The sequence below is a fragment of the Mirounga angustirostris genome, unplaced genomic scaffold (genome assembly GCF_029215605.1).
Source record: "Mirounga angustirostris isolate CCGP_5_RB_7025 unplaced genomic scaffold, mMirAng1.0.hap1 SCAF_5, whole genome shotgun sequence".
Taxonomy (NCBI): Eukaryota; Metazoa; Chordata; class Mammalia; order Carnivora; family Phocidae; genus Mirounga; species Mirounga angustirostris.
Window position 1 is genome coordinate 13,542,804 of NW_026991713.1, and position 20,899 is coordinate 13,563,702.

Here is a 20,899-nt window from a genome sequence, read left to right on the forward strand (position 1 = left end):
GTTTGTCTTGGTCCCTCCGATGTGGTTTTGGCTGCCGGACCCCCATCCCCATCTCGGGTCTGTTCCTGGTCTATTTTGTCGCTTAGGTGGGAACTCTTGGAGCATATCAGTCTTGGGCTTTGCTGTCTGTACTTACATCTGATCCATGCGTGAGGGCTGAAGATGGCTGGGTATCTCCAGTGCCCTCCAGAGCCCCAGTGGGGGCTCCCTGCGAGTCTGATTGTTAACGGTAGGTGCTGGGACTCACGGTGCTCTGGCAGGCAAAGCGTAGTATTACGGGGCCTTGGAAAAAGGGCCATTGACTAGAGGCTTTCAGGGGAGGCATTTGGTTCCAGAATCTTGAAAACGGATTTGGAGTTAGCTAGAAAGAAAGGAGGGAGGGCCTGCTGGTCGGTGGGAGCTGCAGGAACAGGAAGGTGAGGGACTTTTGAGATACGTGAGGGAGGGCACTGTTCAAACCTGTTAGTACCACTACCTAGAAGCCTGAGATTTGGAAAGGTGAAGTAAGTGCTGGGGGATGACTCCCGGGCCAGGTGGGGAAGGGCTTTGTGTGCAAGCCAAGCAGCTTGAATGTTCTCTTCTTTGTGGGCTTAGGTCTGTGTGCGTGTGCAGTGTGTGTATGTGCGTGTGCGTGTGCGCGTGCATGTGTGCACATATATCTTTTAAGACTCCATCCTATAGATCCCACTTTTCCCCAGGGCTGTGCCTGTGCCTCCGTGAAAGGGGTCCAGGGACTTGAATTTGAGGACTGGAGGGCTGGATGTGAAGCCACTAAGGAGAGAGGCAGGCGTCCCATGTGAGTTCTCATTCAGTGATCTTTTTTAAAAACTAGAAAGTACTTTTCCAACAGCTGGTTCTACAGAGTCATTGTCAGCCCTGAGAGTGCTCCTGGGCCCAGGGGCCCCCCCTAGGCCTGGGGTTGGCATTAGGTCCTCACACAGCTGCAGCTGAGCTCCCCCCCCACCCCCCCACCCCCATCGGCAGCTTTTCACCTCTCCAGACCTCCTGTCTCCTGTCTGCAGGTATGCCCCTGGAGGAATAGGAAAGGGGGAGCAGAGGGGCAGTGCTCATGCGCACCCCATGCGGGATGTAAAGGACTTCATCGCATGGAGCTCTTTTTTCAGTGACTTTCTTGTCGCTCCTTTGTGTAGCCCCAGAGTCTCCGCTAACACGTTGGGAGTAGTATTGCCCCCAGCACCAGTACCATCCCCATTACCATCGTCATCATCACCACCACCACCCCCTTACCATTACCTCCAGCACCATCTACCACTAATACCATTGTTACCACCACCACCATCACCAGCACCACCGTAACCATTACCACCACCACCAGCACCAGCACCAACCCCATTACCATTACCACCACCAGCACCAGCACCAACCCCATTACCACCACACCATCACCAGCACCACCGTAACCATTACCACCACCACCATCACCAGCACCAACCCCATTACCATTACCACCACCACCACCAGCACCAACCCCATTACCATTACCACCACCATCACCAGCACCACTGTAACCATTACCACCACCACCAGCACCAGCACCAACCCCATTACCATTACCACCATCACCAGCACCACCGTAACCATTACCACCACCACCATCACCAGCACCAACCCCATTACCATTACCACCACCACCATCACCAGCACCAACCCCATTACCATTACCACCACCATCACCAGCACCAACCCCATTACCACCACCACCATCACCAGCACCAACCCCATTACCATTACCATCACCAGCACCAACCCCATTACCATTACCACCACCATCATCACCAGCACCAACCCCATTACCACCGCCACCACCATCATCACCACCATTACCGTCGCCACCATTACCATGAACTCCTCCATCGCCACCACCATTACTACCACCATTACCACCAGCACCACTGCCATCACTCTTCATCCTCACCTTCATCATACCATCATCTCCGACCTTGGCAATACGTGCGTACCCTAGTACTTGATCTACACGCTTGAGGTAAATGAACTCACTGACTTGTCGTAACACCCCTGGCGGTCAGTCACCTTGTTGCAGTCTGCATTTTGCCTTCGAGGAGGCTGAGGCGTGGGGATGTGAAGTAAGTTGGCCAGGATCACACAGCTGGTGCGCGGCAGAGATGGAGTTCCCACGGGCCGTCTGGTGCCCCCGGTAGCTTCTTCCCTTGTGTGCTGGGGAGGAGGTGTACGGACGGCCACCGGCGCCCTCTGGCTTGGCATCTGCGAGGTGTTGCTTCGCTCTGCTCTCTAGAGCTCCCTGAAGTTTTATGTTCTAATCAAGTGTGGTCAGCACTTGCTCATGGAAATTGATTAGGCAGCACAACCTCTTTCTGTAAACTTCAGAGATGGAGTGTCCGTTGAAGACAGAGTGGCCGTGGGTCTCAGGCCTGGAGGGTGGGAGCGCACACCATCGCTTTAATAAATGAGCTGAAAGCATGGTTGGCGTCCAGCCCGGAGGGCCTGATTGACTGATGGGCAGATGGTTATGTTACATCTGTCATTGGGGCACCGTTCCTCATCTCCCCGCTGCCATGATCTCGCCCAGGCACTTTTGCTTGGACTTTGTCCATCTCGTCCCTTCCTGGGACAGGTCACCTGGCATCTCAAGCAGGGACCTTGCGGGCCTCCTGCCTTCATCCTCCGGGAAGGGTGGTTTCTTCTCAGGATGTGTGCAAGCTCTGAGGCTTGGAAGGAGTTAAGTCCGGCCAGGCTGCCTCCTGGGAACCTGTCCCCGCAGGATGCTGTTGGTTTTAATCTTCATTATCTTGAATGACAATGCCGTCAGCACCCGGGAGGGGTCCTTGAACAGCCAGATGGTGGCTGGATTTTTCTGCCAGTCATCAGTTTTCATCTGATTGCAGTGCAGGTGCAGGGAGGAGCTGTTTCTCAGCACTCCTTCAGATTTCCACTGCTCAAGTAGACCCGTAAAAGGAGTATTAAGGCTGAGAGCATTCCAGAGAGGTAAGGTGGTGGATTCATAAATAGTTAGTGATGTCAACTATACGCAGATAAAAAATTTTTTAAATATATTTATTGAGCACCTACTGTGTGCCAGGAGTTACAGTAGGCTTTGGGGACACAGGAATGAGCAAAGCCAAGCCCCTGGTCCAGTGGATCTTCTAGTAAACACACACGCATGGGATATGTCAAGTGCGGGAGGTATTGAGAAGGGAAGATAAAGCCAGATAGAGAAGCAAGATAGAGCACCAAGGGTTAGAGTGACTGGGCCAGGACGTGGGGTGGGATGTTATCTTGAAAAAGAGGTTTTCGAGCAAGTAGCAAGTAATCATGGTCCTGAGTGAGGTGAGGAAGCAAGTAATCATAGTCCTGAGTGAGGTGAGGAAGCAAGCCTCCTAGATAAGCAGGGAAGAGCATTTCAGAAAGAGGGAACAGCAAGTACAAGGGCCGTGAGCAAGGAGTGTGATTAGAACAGAGAGTCTGGTGGCTGAGGAGTGGGTGTCGGGAGGTACGCACCAATTTTTCTTTCCTCCTCCCCCCGCCCCTTTAATCCTCGTACCTTTAAGTATGGCCAAATGAGTATTTGCAGCCCTGTTAATCAGGTTAGCAGTTTCTCTTTCCTTGGGGGGAGGAAGAAAAGCGTTGGCATAAGGGGGTGGAGTGGCAGGTGTGTTTTCTCTTCTATCCGCATTAAATTTAAAAAGGTGGTTTTCAAGTAGAAATGCTAGAGCGCAGTTTAAGAAGCAGAAGTCTGAAGATAGGGGATATTTGTAACCCACCCGTGGTCTGTGTTCTTCTCCCTTTTGTCTTTCCGTATTGCTCTTACATAATTTTGATAGTCATCCTGGATAAAGAAATTCTTCCTGTCATTCTAGCATGCTTACCTTTTCTCATTCATTCGTTGATTCCTTCAGTGAGCCTTTACTAAGGATGCCATCCGTGGCAGGTGCTACTTTAGGGACTGGGAATGTAGAAGCAATTGTGCCACTTTTGGGGCAGCTCCTGGGGTATGGGGTGCTGGCATTGAAGTCACCCCCAGAGTTGTCATTAATTTGTTTCAGCTGATGGCTGGCTCCTCAGGCTATCCCGTGACACTTCTCTTGCTTACTTCTTCCACTGCTCTCTTTAGTGGCTCTTTTACCTCTCTATAGAGAGGTGTCCCTCACTGAGAAGCTAGAAAACCCTTTCATTCTCAACCCGGCTTCCTTCTGCATCCTCCTTCATCACCAGGCCTCAAAGAAGAGCCCGCAGGCAAGGGCTTTCGTATTCTCAGCTGGGCCATCAGGATCTGGCTTCTGACCCCAAGCTGTCCTCTGAGCAATCAGTGAGCTGGCGGTTAGGTCTCCACACCCCCCTTCCATCCTCACCCTTCCTGAACTGGGCTGCGCATTCATCCCATCGACCACCTCCTGCTGCAGAAGCCCCTCCGCCCCCCAACCCCGGGCCCTTTCTGGAAGAGGACTCCCATCCGGGTGCCTCTGCCAACACCCCTCCTCCTGCCCATCAAACGCAGGTCACCTCCAGGTTCTGCAGCTTCTTCTCATTCATGAACTCGCCCCCTTAGCGACGAGTGTGTGGATACGTTTTCCCACCTGTTCTGCTGGCAACTTTAAGCTTAGTATGTTGAATACCGAATCCTTCACCTGCCCTCCTCCTTATGGCTCCCCCTTTCTGCTCCCACCTTCTGTGACTGTAGCACCTTTGTTCCTGTCTGTCACCTTACTTCTTCGCATCTACCCAAACCCTAGGAATTCTCGCAGTCCTGTCTCTGACACCCACCCCTTTTCTTCCTTTCTTCTACTTCTTCTCTCCTCTGCCAGCCCTCCCCCCCCCCGCCCCAGGGTCCTCCGGAGAACAGTGGCCCCCAAACAGGCAGCTTTGGCAGCACCTGGGGACTTGTGAGAAATACACATCCTTGGGCCCCACCCCAGATCTACAGAATTTGAGCCTCTGGGGGGTGGGACCGAGAAATCCATGTTTTAACCCTGTCTGTCCAGATGATTCTGATGCTTCCAGAAGGTGGAGAACCACGGAAGTAGGTAACTGAATAAGCTCCCTCCCTTGTCTCCCTGACTCACTTGTCTCTGCTTCCGTCAGCCATGCACCATGATGCCCGCTTTCTCTTCCTCAAGGGCAGCCCTGATCAGACCCCTATTGTCACCCATATCCCGTGGCTCCTGCATCAGCCACTGTGTGACAGGTCTGAGGTCCCACTGTCCAGGCGTGAACCCACACCAGAACTCTTGAACTCTATATTTCTGGTCTGCTGGGTTAACTCAGAAGTTGCTTTTTTTTGGTAAATTATATCCTTTCGTAGAGATGTGGCTCCTTTTGTGTAGCAGATGCGCCAAAAATTTATGCACAGTGGATTTTCTGAGGGGAGGAAGAGGTGGGTAATAGATTATTCTTTTCAGTGAAGTTTTTTAAATGCCCTGGGAGAAGCCATGGATTGAAGTAGCTTTTGTTTGCTTGGCTGTGTCTTCTGGGTCATTCCAGGCCAATAACTTTCAGCCCTGGCCTTTTTTCATTTGGAGGAGGCTGGAAGGTGCTGATTTCCAGGACTACTCCAGTTTGGCTATATCCTAGGTTTGTGACTCTTAAGGTAAAATATTTCTTGCTTTTCTTAAAATTAGGCAAGAAGAGAACTGAAGTAGGCTGAAAAATGTCTTCCCGAGATATGACGTCTTAATCCCTGGAACCTGTAAATGTTACTTTATTTTGAAAATTGGCAAAGACCCTTTGCAGGTGTGATAAAGCAACGCTGTCAAGATAGGGAGATAATCCTGGGTCATCGGGGTGTGCCCTAAATGCAATCACATGCATGCTTATAAGGGGTGGGGGAGGCAATGTGACCACAGAGGGAGAGATTGGAGTCATGAAACCACAAGTCAGAAGCTGGGAGAGGCAAGGAACGAACTCTCCAGATCCCCTGGAGGGAGCACAATGCTGGGACCCCTTAATTTTGAGCTTCTGGCCTCCAGGGCTCTGAGAGAGCAAGTTTCTGTTGTTGTAAGCCACCAAGTTTGTGTTACAGCAGACATAGGAAATTTTACCACAATTAAAAAAAAACCAAAACCCTTTTTTTTAAAAAAAGAGAAATGATCGCATCTGTGTTTGAAATGTGTCCTGGGTGGCAGATGTGTCTGTCCTTGGCACCATGGTTTCTCGGTGTGGGACTGGTGGGGTCAGCGGCCACAGCACTGCCCCCGCCCAGCTCTGCTCCGATGATTTCCTAAACCTCCTGCCCTGCTTTCCGCTCCTGAGTGGCCGTTTGTGGTTCGCAGTCCCAGTCGCTGCCTCCCGTTGCGATGCTCTCCCACATCCACACCTGCTGTTTTGTTCTCACTAATTGCAGCTGGGGAGTGTAGTGGCTTCCGGTCCCTGTTGGAGTCGGCATTGATGGGTGGTGGGAACAGCCGGGTGGGCTTTGTTTCCCTGTCTCTGTCACTCTCCCATATTCCGGGATTTGATAAATATCCCGATCCTGAAATGAAAAGAGCGGCCTCTCGAACATTCCTCTCCAAGGTTTTTGTTTTAGAGTGGCATGGTCCCCTGGGACCCCTCCCCAGCTTTCTGTAGTAAAGGCCAGTGTTCTCTGCGGAGGGGACTTGGGGAATTGTCTGGGGTCCTCAGTCATTAAGTCGCTCGTTTATTGATCAACTACTAGAGTCACAAATCAGAGCATTTTAAGACTGGTTCCTGGAGATGATCTAACCCGTTTTCCTCATCTTGCGTCTGAGAAAACACAGGCCCCAACTGTTGCTTCTGGGCTGAGCAATAATACAAAATAACATGAGACTTAGTCCGCGTTGCCCATCTGCCTCCATCCCTCCCCCACCCCCCTCTACCACAAACTGTGCTAAAATGTGTTGGTGGACAACAGCTGTCATTTTATTTAATTTTATAAACAGCTGATACTTACTGAAGCCATACTATGTGCGAGACACTGCTTTTAGCACTTTTCCTGTATTAGTCTGTTTCGTTGTCATTAAAACCCAAGAGGTGGGTGCTATTATTAGTAGAGAGTATCTAGGCTTTATAATTAGTCAGACCTTTAAATTTTGGGACCATCATTTGCTAGTTAAATTTAAACCTCATATATAAAATGGGGGTGGTAGTGCCTCCAGCCCTCAGTAAATAGTTCTAGGTGAAAGGAACAAGTAGGGGAACAGATGAATTACGCGCTCAGAAAAATACACATAATTAAGAAATACCAGTCAATAAAATGTTAACAAAATCCAGGGGCCTGTGTGTTTTGTCCGAGCCTGTGACATGAGCCTTTTGGTTCATTCGTTTTCCCATCTGGGAAATGAGGATAGTAATATTTGCCTTATAAGATTGTTCTAAGGATTGGATGGGAGAATAATATGCCCAGTGCCTAGCACAATGGCATGAAGCTAGTGATCACCCCATACATGGCAGCAGTTTCTGTTTGCTCTTGAGGTACTTGAAGGGCAAATGAGGAATGCATTGTCATTTGGCTGTGGGGTGCTCTGGGGTGACTGTTAAGTCCTGTTCCAAGATCTGCCCTTTGAACAGGACAGCCAGTGTGAAGTACAGATGACTCAGTTTGAACAAGGATATCTTGACCCCAAAGGGCAGCAGAAAGAGCTCTCTCCACCATCAGCCCCAGCCAGAAAATTCCTCACTGTCTAATGGGAAGGCACAGTGGACAGAAGGAGCTGCTGGCTGGGTGCAGATGCATCTGTCCACAGTCACACTGTCTATGGGCATGAGTCATGGGCTCTGTCCTCAGATGTGGAGGGCAAGGACAGGGAACAACATGCCATCAGACCTATCTCATGGGGTGAGTGGAACTGTGTTTTAGAAGGATGGTTGAGCCTAACTCTTTTTCCATTATAAGCTCTATGTTAACTCAGGCAAACTCTACTAATTATTTTTTCCAACTTAGAGGAGTATGTGTTGACCTCTGCTCTGTACCAGGCACTGTGTTAGGTTCTGGGAAGACAGAAAGAAAAGACATGGTTTCTGCCGTTGGGCAGTTTATAGCTCCCGGGATACATAGGCAAGGAAGTAGCACTATCAGGTGCAAGCTGGTGCTACGGCTTTATTTGCACACGCGTGTGACACACGGCCAAGGCGTGTGTCGTGGTCTGAGTATAAGCTCATGAATTTTTCTCATTGGAAGGCCTCTTGACAGATGACTCATGATCTTGTTTTCTTTTTTAATATATCATTTATATTCATCAGGATGGATTAGGTTATGCTATTTATATGAACAATCCCTAAGTCTCTGTGGTTTAACTAATAAGGATTTCTTTCTTTCTTTCTTTCTTTCTTTCTTTCTTTCTTTCTTTCTTTCTTTCTTTCTTTCTTTCTTTCTTTCTTTCTTTTCTTTTCTTTTCTTTTCTTTCTTTTCTTTTCTTTTCTTTCTTTCTCAGAGAGAGAGACACAGCGAGAGAGGGAACACAAGCAGGGGGAGTGGGAGAGGGAGAAGCAGGCTTCCTGCCAAGCAGGGAGCCCGATGCGGGGCTCGATCCCAGGACCCTGGGATCATGACCTGAGCCGAAGGCAGACGCTTAACGACGGAGCCACCCAGGCGCCCAATTAGGGTTTATTTCTTACTCATGTAACACATTCATCTGCAGTTGGTATGTGTGTATGTGGAGGGTTTCTGCTCCATGTTACTCACACTCTGGGACCCGGGCAGGTCCCACTCCCTGGAATGTCCTAGAGCACAGTGGCTGGAGAAGTTGGAAACAGGGGAATCATGTTCTGGCTCTTACCAGGCTTTTGCTTATAGTCGGTTGGTCAAAGGCAGACACACCGTCGCTGTTCACTTCCAGGAGCTGGGGAAGATCGGGTCTACCTGGGACTGGGACCTGACAGCCTTAGATTATTCTGACCAACTTCGCATTTGAATTCCTAAGCTAGAGGATATAACGAAACAGTGCATTGAAAGAGGAGCTTGAGAAGGTGGCCAGAAACATGAAAAGGAGTGACAGCCTGACGTCTAGGAAAAGTACAGGGAAGTCATTATCTATAGCGATAAGGTCAGATAGCTCCATTGTGTAGAGCTGATGACCTGGACACCTTTGTAACTCCTGAGGACACACAATGCTGTTGCAGGATAGTACAACTTAGTGCCACACAGGGCCTTGGCCAGGCACCGAGCCAGGCTTGGGGATACGTAAATTACTGGGATCATTAATATATTTATTATATGGGTTATAAGATGAGGGAAGTATCTTTTCACTTAGTTAAAACTAAATGTAACAAAAACAGTAAGCCTTTTATTACCTAAAAAAGTCACTTAGGGGCCCCTGGGTGTTTCAGTTGGTCAAGCGTCTGACTTTTGGTTTCCGCCCAGATCATGATCTCAGGGTCGTGAGGTTGAGCCCCATGTCGGGCTACATGCTCAGTGCAGAGTCTGCTTGAGATTCTCTCCCATTCCCTCTTCCCCTCTCCCCCTGCTTTCTCTCTCTCAAAATCAAGAAAATCTTAAAAAAAGAAATCACTTAAATGGAACTTGGGTAAATTGAGGCATTGCTGTTTATAGTTTTCCGTTTCTTCATGGCTAGTTTGTAAGTGCTTGATCTTTTGGGCAGACTCTGTCTCCCTTGTTCCTTTTTTTTCCCCTTGTTTATCTGCTTATGATTGTTGAGAATTTCCAGTAATGTATTGAAAATTGAGCTACTTTGCTGTAAGTATGTATGGACACATGCACACACACTTTTTCTATTAGGAGAAATATGGCCTTCAGCAAGCAAAAGGTCATTAGTTGGGGTCAGAGAGGACCCAGGACATCATTTTGGAATAGTCTTACTTGGTATCTCTGCTCTGTTCTCTTTCTCAGCACGCTGTTCGACATCCTTTATACAGGTGGCTGGGAAGAAAGCTCCTTAAATACCTTGGGCTCGCTTTCCCGGAGATCTGCACTAGCTAATCAGTCAGACAAACATTTATCAAGCATGGTTTATATCCCCCAAGGCTTGGTGGAAAAAGAAAGAGAAGTGTAAGGTCTGGCCCCCATGCTCTAGGAGTTTACAGCGTGGAGATGGGGAGAGAAATCATTATTTGCCTGCTTTGTGCACACACTGTTCCAGGCTGATAGCGCCTCATTTAACCCTACAGTAGGCTTCAGTAGCTGCCAGTTTTTCTACTTTAGGATGAAGCTAACTTTGTCATGCTTCCATAGTAAGTGGCAACATTTGCATGTGAAGCCAGGGTTCTCTTTAAGCCCATTCTGCCCGAGGCACTTGGGTGGCTCAGTCAGTTAAGCGTCTGCCTTCGGCTCAGGTCATGATCTCAGGGTTCTGGGATCCAGCCCCGCATCGGGCTCCCTGCTCCGCGGGGATTGTGCTTCTCCTTCTGCCCACCCCCGTCCCCCCGCTCACGCTCGTGCTCTCTCTCTCCCAAAGTCTAGTCTGCCCTTGCTATGATATCTGCCAGCCAACACAGAGCATTCAGAGATTCCTCTAAAGCAGAGTAGGATCTCAGGAGGACAGATTTTTCTCTTCAGCACTTGCATTCCCAGTGACCACACGGGAGCCTGGCTTAGATACTGTGATGATTAAGAAAGGCTCCTGCCCTCAAGGAGTGAGCAGTCTCCTCACCGCTGTGAAACTGACAAGAAGTGCATCAGGTCAGCGCAGGGGGTCTGTTACCACGGGCGCCGGCCCAGACAAGGGTGCCTCCCTTGCATGGAGTTCACGAGAAGTTCTGAGGGCGCTCTGCCCGGCTGTGACCCTGCGTGACTGGGTTTTAGCCAGTCATTCCTACGCTCCTGCACAGCGGCAGGAGAAGGACAGGAAGGAGCGAGCACCTTGGGAGATGAGGTAGAAAGCCCCATCAAGATGCTGTATGAACAAGATGGGCTGCATGCAGATGCCAGCCTCAGGATGGAGAGAAGTGCTTGGTCTTCGCAGTGCTAAGCATGGGGAATAAAAGAGAGGGAGGAGCCTGAGAGGATCTGCACATTCCTGGCTTGGACAGCTAACTAGCCGGGTGGTGGTGGACCAGGAGGGGGACCAGATTGAGCAGAAAAGATAATCCTGTTTCAGACAGGACAATACCGTGGGCTTAGGAGTCAAGCCCTCTGAGTTCTCTATTATTAGCTTAGATTCCTGTAATATGGGGATAGAAATTGTACCTCCCCCCATAGGGGTTTAATAAGGATGAAATGAAGTCATGCACATACGGCACTTAAAGTTTGACACATAGGCACTGGCTGCGGATAATTACTAATAACCAGTAGTTAATAGCTGATGAAGATGGACAAAATATAGCTTACTGCAGTGGGGGATTTTTAATTTATTTGTTTTGTAGTTTTATAGTTTTATTAACCCAAATGCAATGTGCACGTAAGCTGTCTTGCTTTCTTCAATGTGCAGCCTGGCATTGGGATTGGCTGGCTGGGCTGCTCTTTCCATGGTGGGTTTGTAGCAGCCACTGTGATCTGTCTCTGCACCGTGAGACGTGTGGCTCATCAGCAGCATGTCACGCTCCTTGACGCTGTGGACTAGGAACTTCCGGAAGCCACTGGGCAGAGTGTGCTTTTTTTCCTTGTTGCTCCCGTAATCAGTGCTGGGCATCAGGATCTGGCGCCTGAGTCTTCTGTGCACCCTGCTGTCTGTGCCTCTGGGTTTCCGCCGGTTGCGCTTAATTTGGACATACTGGTCTGAATGGTGCCTGATGAACGTCTTGGTCCTCTTTTTAATCATCTTGGGCTTCACCAGGGGTCTGAGTAGGAGATGGCTGCCCCCTCCCCGGGTAGCGCCGAGGAAGAGAGTACAGTAAGGAATAGAATATCTGGTAACCTGTATTCTCATTTTCAAGAGTTGGGGCCAAGTGCTATATAGGAGCAGATAAAGGAATAAAAGTTAATCAGATATCTGTTATATGGTCAGGCTCTATGCCAGATCCTACCCTAGGTATTTTGCAAAATTTTATTGACTATTTTAACCATCCCATTAGAGCAGGCTGAATAGATCCAAGAATGTATAATGATTCAAGAGGTTTATTTCTCATTCCCCAAAAGAGTCGGTTGGGGAGAGTAGAGGAGAGGGGGGTGGTGTGTCTGCTCCACGCAGTGACTCAGGCCCTTGTATGGTCTTGAAGCTCTGGACACTGATGTCCAGCCAGCACGGGGCAAGGGCATGAGCATCCTTGCCGCTCACGTCCCACTGGTTAAAACTGAGTCCCAGCATCAGACCTCACTGCAAGGAGCCTGCAAATGGTCTCACCCCATGTGCAGAGCTTGGCAAACAGCTAGCTCTCTCCACAAAGGGCCCAACTTATAGGTGAAGGAGCTGAGTTTTGGAGAAATGGATACATTTCTTGAAGGATTATTTATGGAAGGCAAGAGGGACGTCAGGGGGATATGTGGGTGAAGTGAAGTGGATTTAGTGGGATTAGGTAATTAATAAAGGAGGGATATTTGCAGTCAAGGTAGTTGAGGCATCTCCTGGATGGTGTCCCAGGCTATGAGCTGGTGCTAAGGAGGCACGGTGGTGAGGGATGTTGGCACCTGAAGCTAAGGACTAGGAAACCCCGTGTGTGGATGAGTAGCCACGGGCCTGTTGGAGCTGCTCTGGATGGCAGTATAACTGGAAAGGGAAGGAGAACCCAAGATTTGTCAGAAATGGCAGAGGAATGCAGAGTTTATGGCCAGAAAGTCCAAACTTCAGACAAGTCACCCAGAGCATTTCTTTGTGTGGAATAACTTACTTATTTAGCCCTGCCATGTGCACACTGTAGGATGGTAGAGAGCTTGGAGCTCATGTGCCCTGCGGGGGAGAGAGAAAATGAGATGCGGTGATGGGGCGAACCAAAACCGGCTGTCGTGATCCACACTTTTGGATTATAGAGGTTATGGGAGCCCATGTGAACTTGGAGGTTGTTTGGCATCTGGATCAGGCTGCCGGTGAAAGGGAAAGTGCAGTTCTCTTCTCATGGGTGGTTTTTGAAGTTGCTTTTGAGCGCAGGGATAAATCAGTCTATCGGCCCATGTTTATTGAACACGTACCATGTGCCCCCAGATTTGCAACACTGGTTCCTAGGATGGCGATGAGAAACGGGCGTAAGGTATAACCCACCACCTGAACCGGAGCCTGCTTGTAGCGAGGACACACTCCTGGGGAGTGGGCAAGGGCCTGAGGGTCCTTTCGGCATCTGAGGGAGTCGGTGATCGATCACAGCACCCAAAGCCCCGGGAGGTGGGACCGCCTGGGTTCTCATCCGCTGAGTTCTGTGAGCCGTTGTCAAGTCACTGGGCTTGCTGGTCCTGGGTGTCTCATCTGTTTAAAAATAAACCAAAGAGCATGGGCAAGGCTTCTTTGTTTTCATTATTCAATAAGTATTTGCTGTGTGCCATCTGTTCAGGTCTGTGGGGCCCAGAAGGGTAGGACGCAGAGCTGCTGTCCTCAAGAAGCGAAGGAGTGAGATTAATCCGTGCAGAGGGAAAAGGCAAGCTTGTACAGAATGTCAACAGATATTTATGAGAACCTCTGCCTTACAAGGCTCTGCGCCCAGGGCCACGGCAGTAGGTAGGCTGCCTCCTTCCTGCCCGCTCTCCATCCCTTGCAATCTTGTGCAGCTGCCCTGAGCTCCCCCTCTCCCCTCCTCCTCTCCCTCTCCCTCTTCCTCTTCTCCTCCCCCCCTTCCCCTTCTCTCTCCTTATTCATTCAGAAAGTATTCATTGAACACCTCCAGTTTATCAGGCTCTGGAGAGACAACCATGAACGAGTGCACAGGGTCCCTGTCCCCATGGAGCAAACATTGTCTTTGGAGTGACAGACTGTCAACAAGCCAACAGGGCAGGTTCACATCTTCCTTATGTGTCCTGGATAAGCCAGAGGCAGCAGTTTGTGGGGTCATGCTGGATGGGAAGGTATTGGCAGGGGTGGCATCGTGCTGAGTCCTAAGGAGGCAGAGGAGCTGCCCCGGGACTGGGGGACCAACATCTAACATGAGGGTCGAGGCTTAGCCACGACAGCAGGAACTGAAGGGACCACGGTGACGGGCGTCTCGAAACTCAGGAAGATGGAGGGGGAAGAGTGCATACACATCGAGACACACGTTAAGAAATGTTAGACCCCTTCCTTTACTAGTCCCTGGCACATAGTAGGTGCTCAGTAAATATTTGTGAAAGGTTGAGTGCATCCATACACACCAGCTCTTTGAACCCCCTTCTCTCCCAGCTGCCTCCTCCAACCTTCCAAGGCAAAACTTTTTACTAAAAGGTCTTCTCCCACTTTTTGCATTAAAATGCCCTGGCTGCATAAGGGCATTCATACACACGAATAAACCTTGTAAACCAGCACTCTGACCTCACCTGCTATATTGGCTGAGCCCTGGGAGCCCCCTGGTTGGAATCCTGAGCCCCTCACTCCTTTGTGCTCCACCTTCAATAGGAAGGGAAATGCCGTTTATTTTGCTCTTGTAAACTGGCCATTGTGCCACAGGGAGATTTTAATATTTGTGCTAGTGTGAGTAAGTATAGTCCTATCCTGTTTTTATAGGGGAGACACTAAGGCACACACTGTCCAAGGTCAAGTGAGCTGTGGAGCTGGGGTCTCATCCTGAGTCCTCTGCCTGTAAAGGCCCCTTTTCCGCACGCCGCACCACGCTGTCCCTGTCCCCCCCATCTCCTTCCCCCCTTTCCTCAGCCTCCCCATCTGTCAAACGTGGATGATGATTTTGTCCTACCTTACCGCCCACCCCCTCGACAGTACTGACCTAGCAGGAAGTTGTAAGGCATAACCAGTAAAAGTGACAATAAAGCATTTTGCCAACAGAAGGTGTGCTGCTGAATGTTAATTCACAGTAGAGCCTGTCTGTGATGTGAGGGCACATCTATTACGTGGCTGTTTAGCCAGCGGTCTTCTTCCTGCCCCCCAGCTCGGGGAGGAAGCAGAGGCCGGCTCCAGCAGCGCCAGCTCTGTCCTCTATATTTTTGCTCCGTTTCCCTTCTGTGATCTCTCCACATGTGGATTCGGTGATGCTGCAACAACTCAGAAGCTCTTTTGCACTGTGAATTGGGTTCGGCAGCCACGGGAACAGAGGGCACCATGCTGGGTATTCAGCCATTAACGCGGTAGGGGCTGCCCTGAGGGTCTCCTGGTCTAGAGAGACGAGAGGGGCAAGTGCATGACCAAGTGCAGCGAGCAGTGGGAAAAGGCCAAACACGGAGCCCCATGGGAGGAGAGGGAGGAGGCAGCCAGGGAGCCTTCCGCAAGGAGGGACATCTGCGGAGCTTGAGAGGCTGGTCCCGTGCAGGGGTCAAGAGCTTGGACTCTGGAGCCCCCCTGCCACTTTCTGGCTGGGTGACCCTAGGCAAGGTATTTGATATTTCTCCCTCGCTGTAAAATGGAGATGGTAAGACTTGTACCTCACAGGGTGGTTTGGGGCATTCAATGAATTAATATATGCACGGGACTTAGGACAGGATCTGATGCATAAGTACTTGACATTTTGCACACACAGGCATCCATACCTGCAGAGGCCTGTAGGGGGGTGTATCTGCAAAGGGCTGAGGTGGGTGGGACACAAGGTCCTAGGCAATTGTCTGGTGGGGAAGGCCCTGGTGTGTGCCCGCTGAAGGACAGACTACGTGGAAACTACTGAGCCTCAGCGGTATGTCTTTGACACTCAGTGTGGGTCTGCGTCTTCATGTGTACATATACAGATGTGTGTGGGGGTCTGTATGTGTATTTACGTACACATAATGACCTTCACCCGGTGTCTTAGCTCTAGGGACAGACTGAGTGAGGAGAATGACTTGAGGGACAGAGGCCCCCAGGGGAGAGTGACAGTCCCTCTGACCAGCCCTTCCAGGAGAGCATTCTGGAATTCGAGATGGCGGAGTGAGAGTAAACTATGTCATGGAGAGGATGTTGATTTTGGGGGTCAGACAGACCTGACTTAGAATCTTGGCCTCAACACTATCCATCTAATCTATCTATCTAATCTGTCTATCTACCTACCTATCGATCGATCAGTCGATTGTCTATATCAGCCATCCATCTATTGATATCAATGTCCATCTGCTGTCTGTATCTATCTGTCCATCAAGCCAAACTGCCTCTTGAGGGTGAAAGCCTGTGTGCTACCCCGGCCGCTGCCCCCTCACGGTTTCCTGTTGGCCTGTGATTTTCACTCATTTCCTGCACAGGCCACAGGGGGCGCTCGCTGTCGGGCTGGAGTTTCCATCACCTAGACTCATTCTGTTTGCAAAAAACAGTGCAGGCATCCAAACACCAGGCCACGCTTTGTGTGCTCATTTAAAGAGAAAACTGAATGCAAAAGAGGGCATGTGTGGAGATAATTGGACTCAGGAGGGTTGCGGGTTTTTGGAGGTGATGAGCGGTTGATGGTCTCATAAGAAGTGCTTATGATGGTCTACAAATGCTGAGCAGCCGGATTCCTACTTCTGAGGCATGTCTCCCCAAGGTCGTCCTCACGAGGCGAACCCTCCTGCTCTCTGCCGAAGCGTGAGGCCAAGCTCTCACGGGGCATTCGTGTACCTGTGAACATGCGTGCCCCTCTGGGGACGTCCCTTGTGCAAAAGGCAGAGGAGCTCCCGCCCTGGTTGCAGCTCTGTTTTGGAACTTCATTTTCATGGCCAGCCTCTTCCCTGAAGTTGCATCGCGTGCGTGGGTCCCCGGGCTGGGTTGACGGGCAGGTGCCCGCGCTCTGTGCACTCTTGAATTCCCAAGAATGGGACTCATATGAAAAGAGTTGTCCTTTTTTCGGTCGTAGACGCCGTGGTCAAAAAGCCAGTCACTCACCCACTTGTCGTAGAGCGGATGAAGGCAACACAGTGCTTTTTCTCCAAGAGGGCAGATTCTCCCGGCATGAGGAGAGAAACATAATTGGAAAATGGGCAATATTCACAGAGCAATTACTGTGCCCGTCAATGAGGTTTACATGAAGGCTTCCAGTGAATTAATGAAGAACAGTGATTTTGGCATTCATTACGAACAGCTGGACAGCTTGATAAGGGTGCGGACTAGGGGGGGCTCAGGGCTCAGCCAAGGTGATAAGGACTGAGGGAAACTCTCCCCTCACCTAGAGTCCCTTCTTCACATCTTCCAGGTCTCATTACTGTCCTGGGAGAAGTTGAACATGGTAGGCCCCGGGCCGCCACATTGGGGCTGCCCCACCGAGAGGAGAGGAACCAGTTTGCCTAGGCCATGGGCGCCCACCTTCCCTGGGCTATGCGCGGGACATAGGCAGTGGCAAGCTGTGAAATCTCCTTTCCTCGGGTATTCTGATTAGGGCTTTTGGGGGGCAGTGTGTCTTGGAGAAAATTGCATGCCATTTGAATACAGAGGTCTCAGTGATGTCCCCGTCACTTCTGTCTGTGCGTTCCTTGGACACATTATTTCGCAGTGGGGAGCTGTGGTTTCCTCTGTAGAAGAGACACTCTTATTTACATCAGTGACCTGTTGTGAGGATCGAGTGGAATAGTTCACACGGAGTCACATTCTGCATGTGTTGTCTCAGGCAGGGTTCTCCGGAGAAACAGAATGAGGAGGACGTAGAGAGAGAGAGATAGACCGTATACTGTAGGCTTTATTTCAGGGACTTGGCTCATGGGACTGTGGGAGCTGTGGAATCCGTAGGGTGGGCCAGTGGGCTGGAAGCTCAGGCAGGAGTCAGTCCTACGGTCTTGAGGCAGAAATTCTTCTCTGGGAAACCTCAGTTTTTGCTCCTAAGGTCTTCAGCTGATTGGACGAGGCTCACTCACAGTGTGGAGACTCATCTCCTTTCCTTGAAGTCAGCTATTGCGCATGTGAACCACGTCTACAGAGTGACTTCACTGCAACATGGAGTTTGGTGTTTGATTAAATAACTGGGGCCTATAGACTAGACATGTTGACACACAAACCTAACCATCAGTCATTGTAATTGTCGTTGAGATGTCAGAAACCAAATACTGTCTTTGCCCCTGTTGGGGACTATTGGAAAAGTGTCATTTGCTGTTCTGACACACAGCCAGCATCTTAGCTCTAGGGATAGATTGTGGTGGGTGAGGTCAGGTTGAGAAGAATGACTTGAGAGACAGAGGCACTTAGGGGACAGTGACAGTCCATCAGACCAGCCTTTCCAGGAGAACAGTCTAGAATTTGAAATGGCCAAGTGAGGGGATGTCATGGAGAGGATGTTAATATTGGAGGCCAGACAGACCTGACTTAGAATCTTGACCTCAACCTACCTTCCTTCCCATCGTACACTGTGATAAGTAATTGAACCTCAGTGATGCTTTTAAAACATTTCTTCTCCTTTAAAATGGGAAAAATAAAACTTATCTTTTAGGCTCATTTTAAGAATGTGGAGGATATCTGGCATGATTTAAACACTCGGTAAATAATTGTTTGCCTCCATGTGTATCTGTTCACTGTTCATTGAGTTGTTCCAATGGGATATTTGTTTTACATTCTGAAGATGTGCCTAGAAGGGGTTTGAAGTTGGTAACATTACAGAATGCAAGAGTTAAGGAAACCTGGAAGTAACTGTCAAGATGGGGACAAGATGGGGACTGAGCCTGGGTGTCTCATTTGGTTAAGTGTCCGACTCTTGGTTTCGGCTCAGTCACGATCTCAGGGTCGTGAGATTGAGCCCCTCGTCAGGCTCTGCAGAGTCTGCTTGACATTCTCTCCCTCTCCATCTGCCTCGCCTTCTCTCTCTCTCAAATAAGATAAAATCTTAAAAAAAAAAAAAAAGATGGGGATGGGGATGGTGTTCAGGAGTGCCAGGGTTTCCCGTGTTCACCGTGAACATGATTTCACCAGGAGATCTTTGAGGAGCAAAAAAGATGGACCATCCTGAAGTTGTGCTTTGTTATCCGAGCTGAGGGCTGAGCTTAGGCGGAAGTGGAGTGTTGTTTCCCGATGCTTGTGTCCCAATGGGAATGGCAACACGTCGCCATTTCTGAAGACAAGCGATCACTGTTCTCAATCCTGTTTCATTGATCCCCTGCCCTGTTGGGCAGAGGGGATCCTAAATGCTAGACACACCTGTCTTTCCCCCAGCATGTTTGTGTGAGACAATGTTGACTTCTGTTTTGTTTCTGGTCCTTGATACTTGACTGTCAGAAGATGAGCAGAAAGTCTGTGTGATACTGTTACATTTCCACACGCTTGGCATCCGCATCCAGGAAAGCTTGTTGCTTCTTAAGAACGGCACTTCTGAATACAGTGGATGTATTTAATAACAGCATTACACTAGACTTAATTTCTCCTCCCTAGCCCCCCACTCCCAATTGAAATGTTGAAATCCTGACCTCCAGTGTCACGGTATTGGGAGGTGGGGCCTCTGGGAGGCCCTTATGATTAAATAAGGTCATGAGGGTGGAGTCCCCCAGAGTGAGATTAGTGCCCTTGTAAGAGTCACCACCAAAAGGCTTCCCAGGTGTGGAGTCTGCAGCCCTGCAAGAGAATAGAGCTCTCACCAGAAACCAGCCATGCCAGCCTTACTCTGAGCCTCCAGAACCGTGAGAAATCCGTTTTTGTTGTCCCTGAACTCCCCAGCGTATGGTGCTTTGTTAAAGCAGCCCGAAGTGACCAAGGGAACCACTTAAATACAGACTATTCACTTAGCATTGGTTCATATACTGACTTGGCACCTCCTAATGGGAAAGAAACTTTAGAAAGCACACAGAGCCCGTTGCATTAAATATATCTGTATTTTATTTGTCCTTTTCTTTCTTTGTCTTCTTGAGGAGGGTGTGAACTCCTCGGAGGACAGATGGTTTTCTTTTCATCTCTGTGCCTCCTTGTCTAGCCCAGAGCCTGGCGCGTTGTCAGGGCAGAGTGTACGTGTTTGTTGGATGAGCGGACAGACTGTGAAGGAGCTTCTTGATCCATGTTGTGCTGTTGGCCTGGACAGCTGTTGAGGCTTGACTGTGCTTATGGTATGAGATACTCCACACAAAGGGAAGCTCAGTCATGGACCAGAGTCCCAAGGGAGACCTCTCAGAGGAGCTGATAGATGGACGGGACAGCCTGGCGAAGCCTGCACCATCTGCGCCTCCGACCCGGTGGATCGAAGGTGAACACATGATTGAGTGAGGTCTCACCAATGACAGCTCACCCTGGCTGCCACAGACACGCTGGGAGGCTCTGGTTTGAATCCCAGTGTCCCTTGAGACTTGAATGGATAGACATGGCTTCGTGGGATACAGGGGAGGGAGCCATCACTTGGCGCACATCGGGGGAAGTAACAACTGGGAGAAGACAGTACGTGCCACAGAAAGAGACTTGTCCAAAATGGAACCATCCGGCACAAATCATGGGCAGGTGAGCTGCTTGGTCGGAATCACAGAAAGGCAGAGTGGGACAGGCATGATTCTCAGTACGTGTCAGAGCATGTTGGCGCCTTGGGCAGACTTGACCTCATGGTCTTAGCCCTCTTGGGGCCTCTGCTCTTGGAGTTGTTCAGATATTAAATGCCCTTGAGTGGGAACAGAAATGAGTTTTTAACATCTGTATTTGCATGTGTTAATCATCTCCTGTATTTGCCCGCCCAGATTAAACCTATCAAAATAATTTGAGAATGTCCCTTTTAACGACACCATTGTGTCCCCAAGGTTGGAACTACAGAGTCCACCTTAGGAACTCTCTCTCTGATTTCCCCCCTCCTTGTTCCTCCTTTATTTAGGTCTTCTAGCTGAGCAGGGTTTTTATGTCCACCTGCCACAGGTCTGGATGGGGTGCCCGTCGTCCCGGGGCCTGGACGATGGTACTAGCTGCTGGCCCACTCCCCTCCTTCCTGTGTCTCCTAACCCATTGTTCCCATGCTGAGAAGGGCTGTTCTAAAACTCAGAGCAAGCTCTTGGCAGTCCGTGGCTAAGCCTCTTTGATTCCTCCTCATTGCTTCTTGAAAAAGTCCAACAACTGACCATGTTATATAAAGCTGTTCCCACTTGGGCTGCAGTTTTCCTGGCCTCGGA

At 49.8% G+C, this 20,899-nt stretch overlaps 2 protein-coding genes across 9 annotated transcripts in view; one reads left to right on the plus strand and one right to left on the minus strand.

The window, feature by feature from the left end:
• LARGE1 (LARGE xylosyl- and glucuronyltransferase 1) overlaps positions 1-20,899 on the plus strand; it is a 513,801-nt gene that overhangs the window by 80,136 nt on the left and 412,766 nt on the right. The window contains exon 1 of one of the 8 annotated variants that reach the window (XM_054506845.2): positions 19,732-20,246. The exons of the other annotated variants lie outside the window; for them this stretch is intronic. Within the exon in view, the coding sequence (XP_054362820.1) occupies positions 20,029-20,246 (218 nt within the window). The 5' untranslated portion in view covers positions 19,732-20,028. Of the gene's footprint in view, positions 1-19,731; positions 20,247-20,899 lie in introns of those variants that run through there. 8 annotated transcript variants of the gene reach the window in all.
• On the minus strand, positions 11,274-11,666 carry LOC123845009 (large ribosomal subunit protein eL32-like). The gene has a single exon (XM_045875996.2). It carries the CDS (start codon positions 11,664-11,666, stop codon positions 11,274-11,276), a length of 393 nt encoding a protein of 130 aa, XP_045731952.2.

What these genes read in the sequence shown, in the direction of transcription:
- LOC123845009 (XM_045875996.2), bottom strand. Translation starts at nt 11,666, where the DNA reads ATGATTAAAAAGAGGACCAAGACGTTCATCAGGCACCATTCAGACCAG.